The sequence below is a fragment of the Pezoporus wallicus genome, unplaced genomic scaffold (genome assembly GCF_028554395.1).
Source record: "Pezoporus wallicus isolate ANWC-B61680 ecotype Strahan unplaced genomic scaffold, APGP_CSIRO_Pwel_v1 contig_14644, whole genome shotgun sequence".
Lineage (NCBI taxonomy): Eukaryota > Metazoa > Chordata > Aves > Psittaciformes > Psittacidae > Pezoporus > Pezoporus wallicus.
In genome coordinates, this window is record NW_026635775.1 from 21,773 (window position 1) to 38,014 (window position 16,242).

General features: G+C 67.2%; 4 protein-coding genes across 4 annotated transcripts in view; 2 read left to right on the forward strand and 2 right to left on the reverse strand.

The window, feature by feature from the left end:
- The window catches only part of FDPS (farnesyl diphosphate synthase), a 50,900-nt gene that overhangs the window by 401 nt on the left and 34,257 nt on the right, over positions 1-16,242 (forward strand). The window lies entirely within an intron of this gene.
- On the forward strand, positions 584-3,130 carry MTX1 (metaxin 1). Its single transcript, XM_057398215.1, has 8 exons — positions 584-741; positions 842-911; positions 1,354-1,433; positions 1,539-1,631; positions 1,838-2,020; positions 2,154-2,230; positions 2,520-2,674; positions 2,756-3,130. The coding sequence occupies exons 1-8, from the start codon at positions 661-663 to the stop codon at positions 2,974-2,976; spliced, it is 960 nt and encodes a 319-aa protein (XP_057254198.1). The 5' UTR covers positions 584-660; the 3' UTR covers positions 2,977-3,130.
- LOC130593228 (lysosomal acid glucosylceramidase-like) lies at positions 4,674-6,906 on the reverse strand. The gene is made up of 8 exons (XM_057398217.1): positions 6,578-6,906; positions 6,301-6,434; positions 5,974-6,146; positions 5,649-5,886; positions 5,346-5,570; positions 5,106-5,269; positions 4,895-5,020; positions 4,674-4,819 (listed from the first exon to the last, which is right to left on the reverse strand). The coding sequence occupies exons 2-8, from the start codon at positions 6,403-6,405 to the stop codon at positions 4,711-4,713; spliced, it is 1,140 nt and encodes a 379-aa protein (XP_057254200.1). The 5' UTR covers positions 6,406-6,434; positions 6,578-6,906; the 3' UTR covers positions 4,674-4,710.
- On the reverse strand, positions 8,871-13,319 carry LOC130593220 (lysosomal acid glucosylceramidase-like). Its single transcript, XM_057398197.1, has 9 exons — positions 13,046-13,319; positions 12,827-12,973; positions 12,571-12,704; positions 12,094-12,266; positions 11,199-11,433; positions 10,260-10,484; positions 10,022-10,185; positions 9,811-9,936; positions 8,871-9,738 (listed from the first exon to the last, which is right to left on the reverse strand). The coding sequence occupies exons 1-9, from the start codon at positions 13,317-13,319 to the stop codon at positions 9,633-9,635; spliced, it is 1,584 nt and encodes a 527-aa protein (XP_057254180.1). The 3' UTR covers positions 8,871-9,632.

A 16,242-nucleotide genomic window follows, 5' to 3' on the forward strand; every position in this document is an offset into this window, starting at 1 on the left:
GCTTGGGAGCGCTCAGCGGCGTAAATCAGCGCCGGGCCCCGGCCCAAGCCCCGGAGCAGCGCGATGAGCTCACCCCGGGAGCTCTGCCCCTGCGCCCCGGGCCGGGAGAGCGGGGCCGCCGGGGGAGCGCCGCTTTGCTCTCGGGCGGCGGCAGCAGCGCGGGGCCCCGCGGGCATCCCTCGGTTGGGCAGCGCCGCGCGGTACCGGTCCGGTCCGTGCCGCCGCAGCCCGCTGCAGCGCCCGGGGCCGCTCGGGGCGCTCCCCGCTGAGCCCCGGCCAAGGCGGGCGGGCGGCCCCGGCCGTGTTTATCGCTGTTTTCCCCGGCTCCATAACAACGCCCGCGGCCGCCCCAGCGCCGTTTTCCCGGCCCCAGCCCCGCGCCAGCGGCTCGGAGCGGAGCAGCGGCCCCGGGCAGCGGCGGGACGGGGCGGGGGCTGCTCCCGAGCCTCCCCCCCGGGGAGCTCCCGTCACTCCGGGGCCAGCGGGCTCCCGGCCCCGTTCCCCTTCCACTGACACGTGCGGGGCGCTGGGACGGCGGCAGCGGCCGCCCCAGCCCCGGGAGCTGCGCTCGGACAAGGGGCGGCCCCGGGCCGGTGGCGGAGCCGCCCCGCGGTGGGGACGGGCGGAGCCGGCCCGTGTGGTTCCGGGTCGGGCGGGAAGATGGCGGCGCCCATGGAGCTGTTCTGCTGGGCCGGGGGCTGGGGGCTGCCCTCGGTGGACCCCGACTGCTTGGCCGTGCTGGTGAGCGGCGCCGGGGCCGGGGCGGGGGCGGCGGCGGGGCCGGGCTCGGTGCGCCCCGTCCGGCCGAGCCCCCGCTCCCGCCGCCGCTCTCCCCTTGCAGACGTACGCGCGGTTCACGGGCGCGCCGCTGAAGGTTCACCGGGTCTCCAGCCCCTGGAGGAGCCCCTCCGGTAAGGCCCCCCCCCCCCCCCCCCCCCCCCCCCCGGGGCTACCGGCACCGCCCGGCAGCCGGGACCATCCGACCCAGTGCAACCCCCCCAGGGCACCCCCTGCCCCAGTGCACCCCCACTGCATCGTGCTCCCTCAAACCCCTGCAGCTTTACGTTCTCACCTCGACCACCCCCACCCCACTGCACCCTCACCCCATTGTACTCCCTGCCCCATTGCACTCCTGCCCCATTGCATCCCCTGCCCCAATGCACCCCCAGCCCCATTGTACTCCCTGCCCCTTTGCACCCCTTGTCCCATTGCATCCCCTGCCCCATTGCTCCCCCTGTCCCACTGCACCCCCTCGCACTACCATGTGCCCCTCTGCCTTGCATCCCTTACCCGAGCATAGGGAGCCCTTGTCCCGGCACCGATGCCTGCACCAATCCCCTCTCCTGCCCTCAGGGCGCCTGCCGGCCTTGAAGACGAGGGACAACGGCACCATCTCCAAAATGGAGCAGATCATAACCCACCTCAGGAAACAGGTATGGGGGTAACGAGGGGCACCCCTGGGGCACTGGAGACCCCTGGAAGGAGGGGGCAGGATTTGGCCCTTCCTTGCTGGATCGTCCCATTGTGTTGCCCTGCAGAAGTACAACGCTGACTACGACCTCTCTGCTGCGCAAGGGGCGGACACGCTGGCCTTCGTGTCCCTGCTGGAGGAGAAGCTGCTGCCGGTGCTGGTGAGTTCTCTTCTCAGGGATCAAAGCGCAGGGTTTGGAGCAGCAGGAGCAGGGATGGGGGTGCTGGGCTCTGCTATGGCAGCGGTGGTGACCCCGCTGCTCCCTCAGCCCCTCGGGGTCTCTGGGGCACTCAGTGCCTGGGTGAGCAGTGCCGGGCACGGGTTCAGCCCCACCATAGCCTGGGCATGGGGTGCTCCCCACTGCAGATCCACACCTTCTGGGTGGACGCAAAGAACTACGTGGAGCACACGCGGAAGTGGTACGCGGAAACCATCCCCTTCCCCTTGAACTTCTTCCTGCCCAACTGCATGCACAAGCAGCACCTCGAGCGGCTGCAGCTTCTGTGGGGAGACAGCTACATGGAAGATGAGGAGAAGCTGGAGAAGGAGGTGAGGGGATGTGCTTCGGGCACAGCAGCTCCTCATCGGGCTCCGGGGTTCACCCTGGCTGAGCACTCCGGTCCCGCTCCCCGTGTTCCACTGCGTGGCTGGGGAGTGACAGCCCTCTCTCCTCCTGCTCCAGCTGTACCGGGATGCTCGGGAATGTCTGACGCTCCTGTCCCAGCGCCTCGGATCCCAGAAGTTTTTCTTCGGAGACTCGTAGGTGGCTGCAGGGGGAGGATGCTCCACGCACACAGGACCGACCCCATGGTCCACAGGGGACCCGCAGCCCCCAGGCTTCCATGGCAGCAGGAGATGCCACCAGCCCCATCTCTTGTTGGAGCCAGCTCCCGGGTGGGATCATCCCGCTCCCCCCTGTCCTCACCTTGGGGTTGGAAGCAGAGAGGGAGGAGGTGCTGCCTGCCCTCCCCTGGGGCACAGGGGGTGGCCCATGTGGTTGATGGCTTTGGGTTGGGGCAGTGACTCAGGGCAGGTCTCTGTGCCCCAGGCCAGCCTCCCTCGACGCCTTCGTCTTCAGCCGCCTGGCGCCGCTCCTGAAGGCGAAACTTCCCAATGGGAAACTGCAGCAGCACCTCAAGTCCCTGCAGAACCTGTGCAACTACTGCACCTCCATCCTCAGCCTCTACTTCCCCTGGGACGGAGGTGAGATGCGTGCCCCCCCCCCCCCCCCAGTGGGCTCAGGGTGCTCTGTGCCCTCACCGCATCCTGGCTCTGTTCCCCCAGCAGAGCACCCGGGCAGCGCCCCCCGGGCAGCGGGCACCGATGAGGCCGAGGAGGACCCACACAAGCGGCGGAACCAGCTGCTGTCGGTGCTGGTGGGGCTGGCGGCCATGCTGGGCTACGCCTTCCTCAGTGGCATCGTGTCCATCCAGCGCGGCGGCGCGGGGCCGGCCGCCCGCCAGCCCATCGCCATGCAGGAGGAGGAAGAGGAGGAGGAGGAGTGAGGAAGAGCCGCTCGCCCTGGTCCCTGGAACTGACTGTTTTTACACCGGAGCGTGGCAGCATCGCTCCCTGGGGATGCTCCGCTCCGCATCCTGCCGGGAACTGCAGCTCTCCGTGGGGAGTGCGCTGCCACGCCAATAAATGTCCCTGGCATCACACCTGCCCTCCCAGCAGCTCGGTTCCCTTCCCAGTCTCCCCACTTGCACAGGCTGGAGAGCTGCAGCAGGCACTGATGTGGTGTCCCGTTCCATGCCTGCTCTGTCTCACTACTGCATCCTCCTGCAGCTCCAGCTCTTCTCCCCGGCCTCGGGGCTGTCTGGGGATGGGGTGAAGGGAAGGACAGTGGGGTTTGAGGTTCCTGAAAGCATCTGTGAGCATCTCAGCAGCATCCCCTGTCCTTTCTCCAGCAGCTGTGGGGCTGAGCCCATCATCTCCCCTGTCCCACAGTATCCCAGCAGAGCAGGCAGCAGGTTCTGGGGGGCCGGGGTGTGTGTGTGTCCCCACGCTGCTGCCGGCCTGGCTTTCCTGGGTGCTGTAGCATGAAGACCTGGGCTCCTTGGCAGGATTTGGCATGGCCTGGAGGGGCACGAGTGCTCTCAAGTCTCTGCAGAGCCTGTGCAACCACTGCACCTCCATCCTCAGCCTCTGCTTCCCCTGGGATGGCGGTGGGATGTGCGTGTCCCAGCCTCACTCAGCGGGCTCAGGGTACTGGATGGGCACCCAGAGCCCCGATCGCTGCTGCTGGATGGGTACCGGGATCCCCGCTCCCGGTTCTGGCCCCCGGCGCTCGCAGGGTGCGGGCAGGAGCGGCGGTGGCCGCCGCAGGGCTCCCTCCCGGCTCCGTTTGCCTCCGTGCCCCCGCCCGCAGCGGGGAGCCGCTGCCGCTGGCTCTGCCAAGAGCGCATCGCGGCCACCCAGGCTCCGCGGGTCCCTGCAGCACCGCGGGGCTCCCCCGGGGCACCCCGAGCGGCTGCGATGGAAACGGGGCCAGGAAACAGCGCTCGCTTGTTCGGGGCAGGGACAGGCTGTGCCACCCCCCCGCGTGTGTGCGATGGCCGGGGGGGGAGCCGCGGTGTGGGGGGAGCGAAGCCGCGGTGCCAGGACCGGCGCTGGAGCCTCCCCCGTGCTGGCCCAGCTCGAGGGGCCCCACGGGAAAGGGATGAGTCAATGCAGCCCCCCCGGGCCCTCTCCCCCCATCACGTCACTCGGGAAGTATGTACCCGGCGCTCCCGGTTCCCATTAGCCGGGGAGGGCTGATGCTGCTCCAGCGGCAGAAACCGCAGCCGCCTGCTCTGGCCGGAGCTGCTGACGTCCGGGCTCTGTGCTCAATCCCAGCTCCCCATCCCTGCCAGCTCCTGGTGCCTGCCCAGGGGATGCTGCAGTGGGGGGGATGCTGTCCCTTGGGGTGACAGCCCTTTGCCTCCCTGCTGCATGGGCCCAGTCCCCAGCGTGCCCCCAGGAACCCCATAGAGCTCACAGCAGGTACCTCAGCCCCAAACCTGCCTCCTCTGGCCCCTGGCACGGTCCAGCAAGGGAGGGCAGAGGGGCTGCAGGCGAGGCTGTAGAAAACCTCTTTATTGTATGAAAACATCTAGAAAAGAGCAGGCATCACAGCCCTTGGATCAACCAGGTCCCCTGCGGTGTCCCCAGCCCCACACAGGGGCCTGTCCCCAAGCCCCCCTCCAGCACCACACTCCTGGTGCCAGCAGCTCCCTTCTCCATGAGCCACATCCATCCTAGGCTGGCTGCTTCCAGAGGAACGTCTGGATGGAGTCACTGGGAGCCGTGGCCTCGAAGAAGCCAACCCGTGGGTCAGAGATCCCGAAGGACACGTCCACAGGGGAGCTGTGGGGAAGGCGAAGGGGTCGCAGGTCAGGAGGCAGCCGTGCTCCGGGCTGGGCACAGGGCTCAGGCACTCACCGGTTCAGGACCACCAGGACCACGGCGCCGTCGGGGCGCAGGAACGCCGAGTGCTCCAGGTCACAGCGGTGGCACCTCTTGGACACAGCGAGCCCCACACGCTGCGAGCCCTCGGGGATGAACTTGCTGCGGGGACAGCACCAGGGCAGCGATGGGGACCCCCTCTCAGGCTGGTGGCATCACCCCTGCCCCACTCCCAGCCATGCCCCACCTGAAGTGCCCCATGTGGTAGAACATGGGCTGCTTGTAGAAGACGTCCTTGCTGCTGTCCACGATGATTGGGCTGTCCACGTAGTTCTTGCTCCAGTTGGGGCCCCCCTTCATGTCCAGGGCCAGGTTCCAGTCGGTCCAACCCGTCACGTAGTTGTTGAGGTTCTGTGGAGCAGATGATGGTGCTGAGCCGCGGAGGGCGCAGGGGGGTGGCATGTCCGTGTCACCAGCCGAGCCCTACCGTCAGGATGCTGTGGCTGTACTTGCTGCCGCGGTCCCAGCCGCCCAGCACCACCCTGGGCTCCCAAAAGTAGGAGCCGGCGGAAGCCTCGGTGGAGAGGAGGAAATAATCTGGGAAGAGGTGGTGGGTGATGGACAGCGTGAGGTCGATGGGCGCCAGGAAGTCCAGGTACCAGTGGATGCCGATGCCGCTGATGTAGCTGGCAGCCACGGGGTCTTTGAGGACCTGGCAGGAGAAGAGGGTCACCGGTGCCCAGGGCTGGGAGATCCGCATTGGGCCATGACAGCAGATACGGGCACTCACCACCTCAGCCCAGTAGGGCAGCATCACCCTCTGGTCATCCAGGATGATGAGGCGGACGTCGCGGTGGGAGCTGTTGGCCAGCGCGGGGCCCAGGTCCCGTGCGATGAAGTCCCGCTGGTGCTCGGGGGAGAAGCCCAGGCACTGGAAGGGGTAGAAGATGATCTCCCCAGCTGTGGGCTCGTTCCCCGCTGTCACTGCCCAGAAGGTCAGGTTGTGTTTGGCGTATTCATCCAGGAACCTGGGTGTGCGGCACACGGTGAAGGGCCCCGTTGTGGCAGCGCCGGCCCCGTGCCCCCGGCACCCACCGCGCTCCGCAGCCCCTCACCGGATGAAGTACTTGGCCCAGGCCTGGTGGTACTTGTCCCCGGGGCTGCCCTTCAGCGTCCCCCTCCCCGTCATCGCGCCGTTCGTCTTCATCCACACCGGGGAGGTCCAGGGGCTGGCGTAGAGCGACAGCGGGTGCTTGGCCATTGCCTGGGCTGCCCGGAGGATGGGGATCTGCAGAGAACCGGGATGGCAGCGGGTGCTCTGGGCATGCCTCAGTGCCAGCATCATGGGCAGCAGGATGAGTGCCCTCCCTCCCCATCAGTGGGAAGGTGCTCCCCTTCCCCATCCCATCCCATCCCACCCGGGCTCACCCTCTGGGACTCACCTTCATCCGCGTATCCTCCTCCGTCAGGTTGAAGTGCTTCAGCTCGAAGTCACCCTCTGCATCAGCATAGGTGTACAGGCGGACAGAGAAGTCGGTGCTGGCCATGGGGACGCGCACGAGGTTGTACTCGATGCCTGGGGACATGGGTGGTGATGGACATCCCTGGGGCGTCTTTGGGGGGAGCAGCCCCTTGGCAGGGGTCTCAGGAGCCAGACCCTGAGCAGAAGAGGTCGGAGCAGCCCCACCGCGCCACAGCATCGCCCTGCCTCAGGCTCACCCTCCTCGGAGAAGTAGGAGCGGAGAAGGTGATTCTGAGCATCCTTGGACAGGGACAAGATGTTGATGGCAGCCGAGTCTGTGACGGAGCCACCGAAGCCCTTCACCTTCTGGTACCGCTGCGCCGTGTCCAGGGTGAGGTGGAAATCTGCAGGGGACAGAGACCATCGCAGCCGCAGGCAGGGATGGGCTCCGTGCCCCACGTCCGGCCCCACCGGGTACCTGGGGTGGCTGCGTTGTGCTGGAAGCTCCCCTGGCTGCGCTCCAGCCGCTTCCCGGCCTTGCTGCTCTCGTACCTCACGTAGGTGCCCGGCGCCGGCAGCACCACGGGGTCCAGGGTGTCACAGTACGCGGCGCTGCAGGCGCACACCAGGGAGCCCTGCCCGAAGTCCTTGGCATCGCAGGGACGGCCACCTGCGGGAGGAGGCACCGGCTGGGAGCCCGGCTCACCATGGACGCCAAAGCGCTGCCCTCCGGCCCCGGGCACGGCACCAGCACCTACCTGCTGCTCGCCACGCTGCCTGCGCCAGCAGGAGCCAGCCCAGGGCCCTGGCACTGCCCAGCCCCATCGAACCTCTGGGGACAAGAACCAGGCTGGGAGCGGGTGAGCGGTGTCAGCAACCGGTTCCCTGCTGGAGCACAAGTGATGGGGAAGGGCTGAGGGACCTGTGGGGCTCAGATGGAGAAGGGTCAGGAGGGACCTGATCGCTCCCTACAACTGCCTGACAGGAGGATGGAGCCAGGAGGGGCTGGGCTCTGCTCCCAAGGGACAAGGGATGGGACAAGAGGAAACGGCCTCAAGCTGCACCAGGGCAGGTTTAGATGGAGCCGAGGAACAATTCCTGCCCCACTGGATCAGGCTGCCCAGGAGAGTGCTGCAGGCACCGGTCCTGGAGGTGTTCACACCCCCTCAGTGCTATGGCTTAGTGGTGGCCTTGGCAGATGGGGCTGGATGAGATGAAAGGGCTTTTCCAGCTTCACTGACTGCAATTCCATGATTCACTTCACTCCCATCACATCCCTCCCACTCCTTGCTTGTCCCATGGCTGTGCCATGTCCTGATGCTCCACACGTTCCCGGTGCCGCAGCCAACAGCTCCACGCTCCCAACCCCACAAGCGCGGCAGCCAGGGCTTGTCCTCACACGGTGCTTTGGGGCTCAAGCTCCCAGCACCAAGGGGTCCCACATTGCCCTGCTCCCTTCTGGTCCTCCCACCCCGCCCTGGGATAGGAGCTTCTCCATGGGGGCATGGGATGAGCCTGCTCCACACCCGGTGCTGCAGGGGAGTGCGGGTGGGACGGTGCGGGGCAGGGAGCTCACTGTGCAGGATGGGGCCGGGGCCGGTCCCGCGCATCCCCTCCCGTTCCCTGGGCACGGCCTCAGCGCTCTCCTGCTCTGGGGCCGTCCCCATCCCCACCGGCAGCTCCGGACCCGCGGTACCCACCTGCAGCCCAGGATCCCTCTGCTGCGTCTCCGTGGGCGCGGGCGGCAGGACCTGCTCCGTGGCTCCGCGGGGAGGGAGGCGGCGGCGTCCGGTGGAGCAGGAAAGGTGAGTCGGGCCGGGACAGCCCATAGGGCTCCCAGCTGGAGCCCGGGGATGGTTTTGCAACCTGGCTCCTGCGAGAGCTTTCAACACTCACCACAGCTCCCAGTCCTGTCCCAGTGGGGTGCCCCCCAAGTGCCACCGCACCCAGCCCCAGCACAGCGCTCCCCTTGGGAAGAGCCCCACAGCAGCCACCTCATCTCCCCTGGGACACCCCAAACGGGCCGAGGGTCCCATGGGGGCTCAGCCTTGAGACCCACCCAGCAGCAGCCGCCATCCCCTGCATGTGGCTGTACCAGCAGTGGGCGGAGGCATCACCAGGGCCACTGTGAGGGTGCCATAGGCGCAGTGAGGGGCTATGGGTGCTGCTCTCCGGGGCCCTGCTCCCCCCTGCTGTGTGGCTGTACCCCCCACGCCTGCGCCCCAGGCCCACAGTGGGGCTGGGTGGAGCAGGCTGCAGTGGTTTACGATCATCAAAACAAGTCTGGGCTCTGCACCTCCTCCTTCGGGATCTCCTTAATTGCAGGCACCCGCATCAGGAGAAACAGGAGCCACGGGAGAGGCAGCCTCGGCCCGGCCCCAGTGTTCCCCTGATGCGGGTGGCCAAGGGGACAACCCTGGTCCAGGCACACGTGGGCGATGGGAGCAATCCCTCCGGCCATGGACGTGCTCCATGAGCAGGGCTCAGACGGAGCCTGGTGCCACCTCCCTGCCGCACTCCATCCAGCTGCTAAACCTCTCCTTTGATGAGTTTTCCCCCAGCATCAGCAGCTCCGCGGCTCGCACACAGGGGACGCTGCCAAGGAGCGCTCTGGCTTTCTCATTCCATCACTTCAAAGATGCTGGTAACGTTCCCAAAAGCTGGAGCGAGCAAACACTGTAACTGGTATTTAAGGAGAGCAAACAGGACGGCCAGGTAATTGTGGGCTGCCAGCTCCACGGCCAGAATAGAGGGGAGTCTGTGCGGAGGGTGGCTGGATGCGGCCAGCGGGAGCTGTGGGATGGCATCAGCCCCGCTTGGCGCAGGAGGACACAGAGCGAGTTCCCTTTGCTGCAGCGGGATTTCGGTTTAATAAAGAGGGAAACGAAGGCGGGTTGGGGTAAACCCAGAGCACATCTGAAAGCCATCAGGCGCTGGCGGGCGGCTGCGGCTCCAGCTGCAGCCATCGGCACGGCAGCCCCACACGGAGCCCTCCGGAGCGGCCCTTCCCGAGGAAAACCGCGCTGTTTCCGAGCGCGCAGAGGAAACGCTGACGGGATGGCGCATACCGGAGCGGCCGCGTCACGGCTCCGCTTGGCGCACGCGAAGGGTCCATGGGAGCCACGTGTGGGAGCGAGGGCCAGGACACGGAGCAGTGGGGCTGGGGGGAGCTGGGAAGCACCGGAGCAGCAGGGGCGCAGCGCAGGGAGCACACAGAGCCCCTTGCAGTGGTCACCAGAGGCTTCCATCATCGCAGGGGGACCCCCAGAGGTCCCCCCCGGCTCAGCACCAGCCCCAGCGCCGTCCCAGCCATCACTGCTGGCGCCACAGGTAGGTCTGGATGGAGTTGGCCGGAGCCACAGTCTTGATGAAGCCGATGGCAGGGTCCTGGATCCCAAAGGGCACGTCCCAGCCAGACCTGGGGGTGAGAGGAGCTGAGCGCACCGGCCCGGCCACAGCCGGGTGTCCCCATGGGCCCTGCCCCACTGACCTGTTGAGCACCACCAGGACCAGGGCCCCATCGGGGCGCACAACGGCCACGTGCTCGAGCTGGCAGATGAGGCACCGGCGGCTCCGCTGCAGCCCCACGCGTTGCGAGCCCTCGGGGATGAACTTGCTGTGGGGACAGCACCAGGACAGCGATGGGGACCCCCTCTCAGGCTGGTGGCATCACCCCTGCCCCACTCCCAAACGTGCCCCACCTGAAGTGCCCCATGTGGTAGAACATGGGCTGCTTGTAGAAGACGTCCTTGCTGCTGTCCACGATGACGGGGCTGTCCACGTAGTTCTTGACCCAGTTGGGGCCCCCCTTCATGTCCAGGGCCAGGTTCCAGTCGGTCCAACCGGACACAAAGTGGTTCAGGACCTGGTCAGGAGGGAATGGGGCTGAGCAGAGCTGAGCCCCCAGCCCCGGGTGGGCAGTGCCGGGGGAGGCCGTACCGTGAGGATGCTGTGGCTGTAGCGCTGCCCCCGGTCCCAGCAGCCCAGGGACACAGAGAAGCGGAAGGTGAGGAACCCGCTGCAGGCCTCTGTGTAGAGCAGGAAGTGGTGAGGGAAGAGCTCGTGCGTGGCCTCCAGGCTGCAGCGCGGGGGGACGATGCTGTCCAGGTACCAGTGAACCCCAATGCCGGCGACGTAGCGGGCAGCGGTGGCATTGCCCAGGACCTGGTGGGGGGAGCAGAGCAGACACCTCACACCATGGAATCGACTGGGTTGGAAAAGACCTTTCAGCTCATCCCGTCCAACCATTCCCATTCCCTGCTCCCTGGGAGCAGAGACCAGACCCCTCCCGGCTCCATCCCGGCAGTTGTAGAGAGCAATAGGCCCACCTGGGCCCCATGTGGACGGATGCATAGAACCCATACTGGAGTCTCCTAGGGCCATGTGCTCATGATCCAGAGCGATGGGTGTGCGGGGCAGACGTGCCCCTCATTGGGCTCCTCACCCATGCACAGCTCCCGGTCCTCCCTCCGCATCCCCCTTGCACCCCGGCCCTGCCCGTCCCCTGCAGCCGCAGCCCCGCTCGAGCCGCGGCAGGAGCGCGTTTCGTGTCCTTTCGGTTAACGGCGATTCCCGCAAGCGGCTCTGGGAGCGCTGCGAGGGCTGAGACGAAGCAGCCGGAGCCCTGCCGGTGCCAGCAGCTCCTGTGCGCGCCGCGCCGCAGGAACCCGGGGCGCGGATGCCACCTCCCGTCCCTGCTGCAGCCGGGCAGCTGCGAGGAGGCTGCAGCCGAGGGAGCCGGCTCCAGCAGACTCGGCTCTGCGGCGCTCTTGGGGTGGGAGCGGCCGCCGGCTTGGTTTGCACCTAAACCCCAAGGCTTGGGTGGGACGGGGCAAGGAGGAAGAGGAAGGAGCAGGACAGGGTGGCTTTGCCCTTCACCACTTTGGCCCAGTGCGGGAGGTGGATGCGCTGGTCGTCCAGGATGATGAGCCGGGTGCGGTGGGAGCTCTGGGCCAGCGCGGGGCCCAGGTCCTGGACCACGAAGTCCCGCTGCTGCTCGGCCGTGAAGACGATGGTGGGGAACTTGGGGGGGGTGAGGAGCGCCGCGAGGGGCTCGTTCTGCACCGTCACGGCCCAGAAGGTCACGTTGTGTTTGGCGTATTCATCCAGGAACCTGGCGCGGGCAAGGGAGGGCAGCGTCAGCCGCGCCAGCTCTGCCCGCTCCATCCCTCCCTCTGCCCGCTCCATCTCCCTCTGCCCACCCCATCCCTCCCTCTGCCCACCCCATCTCCCTCTGCCCACCCCATCTCCCTCTGCCCACCCCATCCCTCCCTCTGCCCACCCCATCTCCCTCTGCCCACCCCATCTCCCTCTGCCCACCCCATCCCTCCCTCTGCCCACCCCATCTCCCTCTGCCCACCCCATCCCTCCCTCTGCCCACCCCATCCCTCCCTCTGCCCACCCCATCTCCCTCTGCCCACCCCATCCCTCCCTCTGCCCACCCCATCCCTCCCTCTGCCCACCCCATCTCCCTCTGCCCACCCCATCCCTCCCTCTGCCCACCCCATCTCCCTATGCCCACCCCATCCCTCCCTCTGCCCACCCCATCCCTCCCTCTGCCCACCCCATCCCTCCCTCTGCCCACCCCATCTCCCTATGCCCACCCCATCTCCCTCTGCCCACCCCATCTCCCTCTGCCCACCCCATCCCTCCCTCTGCCCACCCCATCTCCCTCTGCCCACCCCATCCCTCCCTCTGCCCACCCCATCTCCCTCTGCCCACCCCATCCCTCCCTCTGCTCATCCACCCCATCCGGGCCCCGAGGGGACCCTACTTGATGAAGTAGTTGGCCCAGGTCTTGTGGTACTTGTCCCCCGCCTGCCCCTTGAGTGTGCCCTTCCCGCGGACATCCCCGTTGCTCCTCATCCAGGCTGGGGCTGTCCAGGGGCTGCCATAGAGCAACAGCGGCCGCTTGCTCATGGCCGAGGCTCGGTGCAGGAGGGGGATCTGCAGGAGGGGGCAGAGGGATGGGCTCAGCTCCAGCTGCAGCCTCCCCCTCGGTACCACCCGGCCCAGGGAGGGATTGGAGCACCTCAAAGGACCCATGGGGAGAACGGCACCAGGGAGCAACACCCCATGGCACTGTGCCCTGCTCTGCGCCTTGCCGGTGCCAGCCAGGATGCGCCGGGACGTGCCCTGGAGGAGGTGCCAGCTCCCACAGGCTGTCCCCATGCACCCCACGCAGTCACGGGGGTCCCGGCACACACAGGAGCTCCGGCACGAGACAGGACAAGGTGCTTCAGCCTCCCACCTTCATCTTCACATCCTCCTCCGCCAGCTTGAAGTGCTTCAGCTCGTAGTCGTCGGCGACATCGTCGTAGCTGTAGGGGCGCATGGAGAAGTCGCTGCAAGCCATGGGGAGCCGGAGGAGGTTGTATTCAATCCCTGTGGAGCAGGAAAGGCATCGAGCAGCCCTGGAGCAGCCAGGCCATGGGTGTCCCAGTGGTGGGGACAGGGACACAGCCACCACCGGGGACCCCCTGAGCCGCCCCACGCCCCCTGCTCACCTCCCTCCGAGAAGTAGGATTGCAGCAGCTTGTCCTGGGCCGGCGGTGACAGTGCCAGGATGTTGAGGGCAGCAGCATCGGAGAGGGAGCCGCCGAAGCCCTTCACGCGCTGGTACAACGTGGAGACGTTGACTGTGAGCAGCAGCCCTGCGATGGAGACCCCGGCTCAGCGCACGCTGCCGGCGGCTGCGCTGGCACCCGCTCGGCTGCAGCAGGTACCTGGGGTCACGGCGCTGCGCTGGAAGCTCCCCTCGCTGCGCTCCAGCCGCTTCCCGGCCTTGCTGCTCTCGTACTTGACGTAGGTGCCCGGCGCCGGCAGCACCACGGGGTCCAGCGTGTCGCAGTACGTGGCATTGCAGACGCACACCATGGCCCCGCCACCAAAGTATTTGGGGCTGCAGGGCTGGGCCCCTGGGGAGCACGGGCAGGGGGTGGGCAGCGGCCGGGCTGGGGCTGTCCCAAGCACCCCATCACCTCCCTGCGCCCCCCCCATCGCCCCCCTGGGCACTGGGCTCCCATCCCAGGCCACCACCCCGGCCACGCCACCCCATTGCCACCCCAAACACCGTCCCTGCACCCACCTGCAGCCCAGGGCACTGCCTGCAGCAGCAGCAGCATCCAGCCCACAGCACTGACAGCACCCATGGTCCCTCCGTGTCCCCCCGGAGGGCAGAGCCTGCGGGCAGGGGCACACCCAGCCCGGGTGGGGATGGGGGCACGGGCTGCGCTCCCCAGCTCCATCCCAAAGCCCCTTGCAGGAGGCTGCGGTGGGTCCATCGCTCCCGGCACCCACCCAGCTCTGCCCCGGCTGCTCCGACTGCTCCTCCCCAGGCGGCTCCAGCCTCCCCACCTCACCTTGCTCCAAGACCTCCCTCCGCAGGGCCTCAACCACCCCCACAGCTCCTCCTTGCTCCCTCCCCACCCCACACCTTCTGCTGGTCCTGGACCATCACCGCACAGGGCCGGGAGTGCCGGGAGCCCCCCTCCTGCTGCTGCCATGCAAAGGGATCAGGCCCCGAGAAGAGAGGCAGGGATCCCGTTTTAGCAGCTCTGACCGCATGCAAAGCTCCCCCAGCGCAGGGGGATGCAGCTTGGGGCACCCCTGAACCCACTGCAATGCCCTGAAGGAAGAGCTGATTTCTTCCTTTGGCCAGGCAGGGTTTGAATGAATCCCCGCTCTAACAGCACCTTGGGCCGTTTATCCCTGCCCATCACCCCAGTGCCCTCACTCCCCCCATGCACTCAGCGTGGGGAGGATCCAGAGTCCCCTGGCCAGGATGGGAACGTGGCTGCATCACCCGGTGCAGCAGAACAACCTGGTAGGTGCAGGCACACAGGAGCTGGGGCTGCTGCCATCCCCCAGGCTGCTGCATTGCTCACCCCACCTCAGCACATGCCATGCAGGCGTAGAACAAGTAGCAAGCAGTGCAAGAACAAGCAAGCAGAACAAGAACGAGAACAAGCAGCAGCAGTAGCAGCAGCTCCTGCATGGCCGGGGCTCTGCCCTCACCCCCAGCAATAGCAGACCCATACATACACAGCCAGACCCATGGAAAGGAACTTGCTGCCCCAACCCCGGCTGTGCCAGGAGCCGAGCTCAGCTCCGTGCCTGCTCCCATGGACAGGATGGGACGGGAGCTCCTGTTCGTGCACCCATTGCCGCAGGGTCACCCTCGGCATCTCCGCACAGGGGTGGCCCAGGGGGGAGCCGCTGCTCCATCTGCCCATGAGCATCCACACGGGGCTCAGCAGGGTGAATCCCCCCCGCTGGCTCCCCCTCTCCAGCAGCGCTTCCCAATGGATTTTCTCCTTTGCTGGCACCCCCGAGGCAGCTCTGAGGCCATTGAACCTAGCGGGGTTCCTCCTTCCCTGCAGCACTGCCCTGCGCTCCCACGGCTCCACGGGAGCCGAGCCCGGGCCAGCTGCCACCGGGGCACCCGGGGACGGGCAGCTCCTGGCTCTGTCCCTCTGCCCCGTGGCTCTCCCACCCCCGGCTGTGACTCAGCTGATACGCCCAAGCTAATGAGCCCCACTTTTGGGAGGGGTTAATGGGTCACTGCTGCCCCACACTGAGCTTAGGCCACCACCAGCCACCCGGGGCGCTCCCGACGCCCTTTCCCCCTCTGTTTCAGGGTCTATCTCTGCTTGCATCCCACCCAGCAACAGCCCCGCCGCCAACTCGGGTCCCCACCGCTCCTTGGGGTGGAAGCTGCGGAGGCTGCTGGAGCCGGTCCTTATCTACACCGGGTGATAAGAGCTTCCTGCTGAGCAGGAAAAGTGAGACCCAGGGGAAAGGCAACTCCTTGGCATGGAGCGGGTGGTGCCGGGCGCCCTCATCAGAGCCTCTTCAATCCACTTTGCGCTGGGTATTAGGAACAATTCCTTCCCCAGAGGGCTCAGGCATTGGAACTGCCCAGGGCAGGGCTTCAGTCACCGTCCCTGCAAGTGTTCACACACCCTCAGTGCCATGGGGCAGTGGTGGCCTGGGCAGTTGGGACTGGGTGAGCTGAAAGGGCTTTCCCAGCCTCACTGATTCTGTGATTCTCTGACGTTGGAGGATTCCCCCCCTCTCCATTTGGTCCTCCGGCAGAGAGCACAGGGAAGAGGGCTCCGTCCCGCGGTGATTCAGCATCCGGCCATCAGCTTTTATGACCAGCAATGGCAAAACGTGAAAGGCACCCGGTGAGCGAGGACGCGGGGAAGCAGCAGCAGGTGGAGCAGCCCCGCAGCGGGCACAGGGATGTCGGGGCGCTGGCAGCGGGATGCTCTGCCCCTCTGCTCCGCAGCTCTGCCCAGGACACGATGCGGGGCCGCGGGGGACCCCCCTGGGCCGTGTCCTGGGGATGAGCCAAGATCCCGCGGTGACCACGCTGCGCCCGGCCCACGCAGCATCACTGCCAGCCCCACCAGCATCGCGCCTGCCTCAGCCCTTCCGCACCCGTGACCTCCCTGCCCTAATCCTCGGCTCAGCAACACCCTCCCGCTTCCTCCCTCCCGCCTGGGTGCGCCCCGCTCGGCGCCCACTCCCGTCCTCATCCCTCTTGCTCAAGCTGCCCCGGCTCCATCACGAGGGCCCTGGTGCACCCTGGAGCTGCTCAGGGCAGTGGGGACCGCGTTGTCCCACCCTTGCCGGGGGTGGCACCCGCACTGCAGGGCTGCTGCCACCGGGGCGGCATCGCTGTCGCTGCAAGGCCTCAGGAGAATGCTGTGGAGGCCCTGAGCACATCCAGACCCGGCTCATCCCCTGAGCCCAGCACGCTGGGATGCTCCTGCAGCCCTGACCCCATCAGACATCGAGGCAGCATCAGCATTTAATGGCAGAGCAGCAGGAAACAGCGTTCACAGCCTGAGGGAGCTTCACCCCAAGGGGCACCGGTGCCCCTGCACCTCCTACACGTGCCTGGTGCTGCCCAAGC

What these genes read in the sequence shown, in the direction of transcription:
- MTX1 (XM_057398215.1), top strand. Translation starts at nt 661, where the DNA reads ATGGCGGCGCCCATGGAGCTGTTCTGCTGGGCCGGGGGCTGGGGGCTG. An exon ending in CCCCTGGAGGAGCCCCTCCG is followed by an intron (nt 912 to 1,353) that starts GTAAGGCCCCCC and finishes TCCTGCCCTCAG; the next exon opens with GGCGCCTGCCGGCCTTGAAG. An exon ending in TAACCCACCTCAGGAAACAG is followed by an intron (nt 1,434 to 1,538) that starts GTATGGGGGTAA and finishes GTTGCCCTGCAG; the next exon opens with AAGTACAACGCTGACTACGA.
- LOC130593228 (XM_057398217.1), bottom strand. Translation starts at nt 6,405, where the DNA reads ATGGCCAGCACCGACTTCTCTGTCCGCCTGTACACCTATGCTGATGCA. An exon ending in AGGAGGATACGCGGATGAAG is followed by an intron (nt 6,147 to 6,300) that starts GTGAGTCCCAGA and finishes GGTTCTCTGCAG; the next exon opens with ATCCCCATCCTCCGGGCAGC. An exon ending in TGCCCTACTGGGCTGAGGTG is followed by an intron (nt 5,571 to 5,648) that starts GTGAGTGCCCGT and finishes TTCTCCTGCCAG; the next exon opens with GTCCTCAAAGACCCCGTGGC.
- LOC130593220 (XM_057398197.1), bottom strand. Translation starts at nt 13,319, where the DNA reads ATGGGGGGGGCGCAGGGAGGTGATGGGGTGCTTGGGACAGCCCCAGCC. An exon ending in AGGAGGATGTGAAGATGAAG is followed by an intron (nt 12,267 to 12,570) that starts GTGGGAGGCTGA and finishes CCCCTCCTGCAG; the next exon opens with ATCCCCCTCCTGCACCGAGC. An exon ending in TGGGCCAACTACTTCATCAA is followed by an intron (nt 11,434 to 12,093) that starts GTAGGGTCCCCT and finishes TGCCCGCGCCAG; the next exon opens with GTTCCTGGATGAATACGCCA.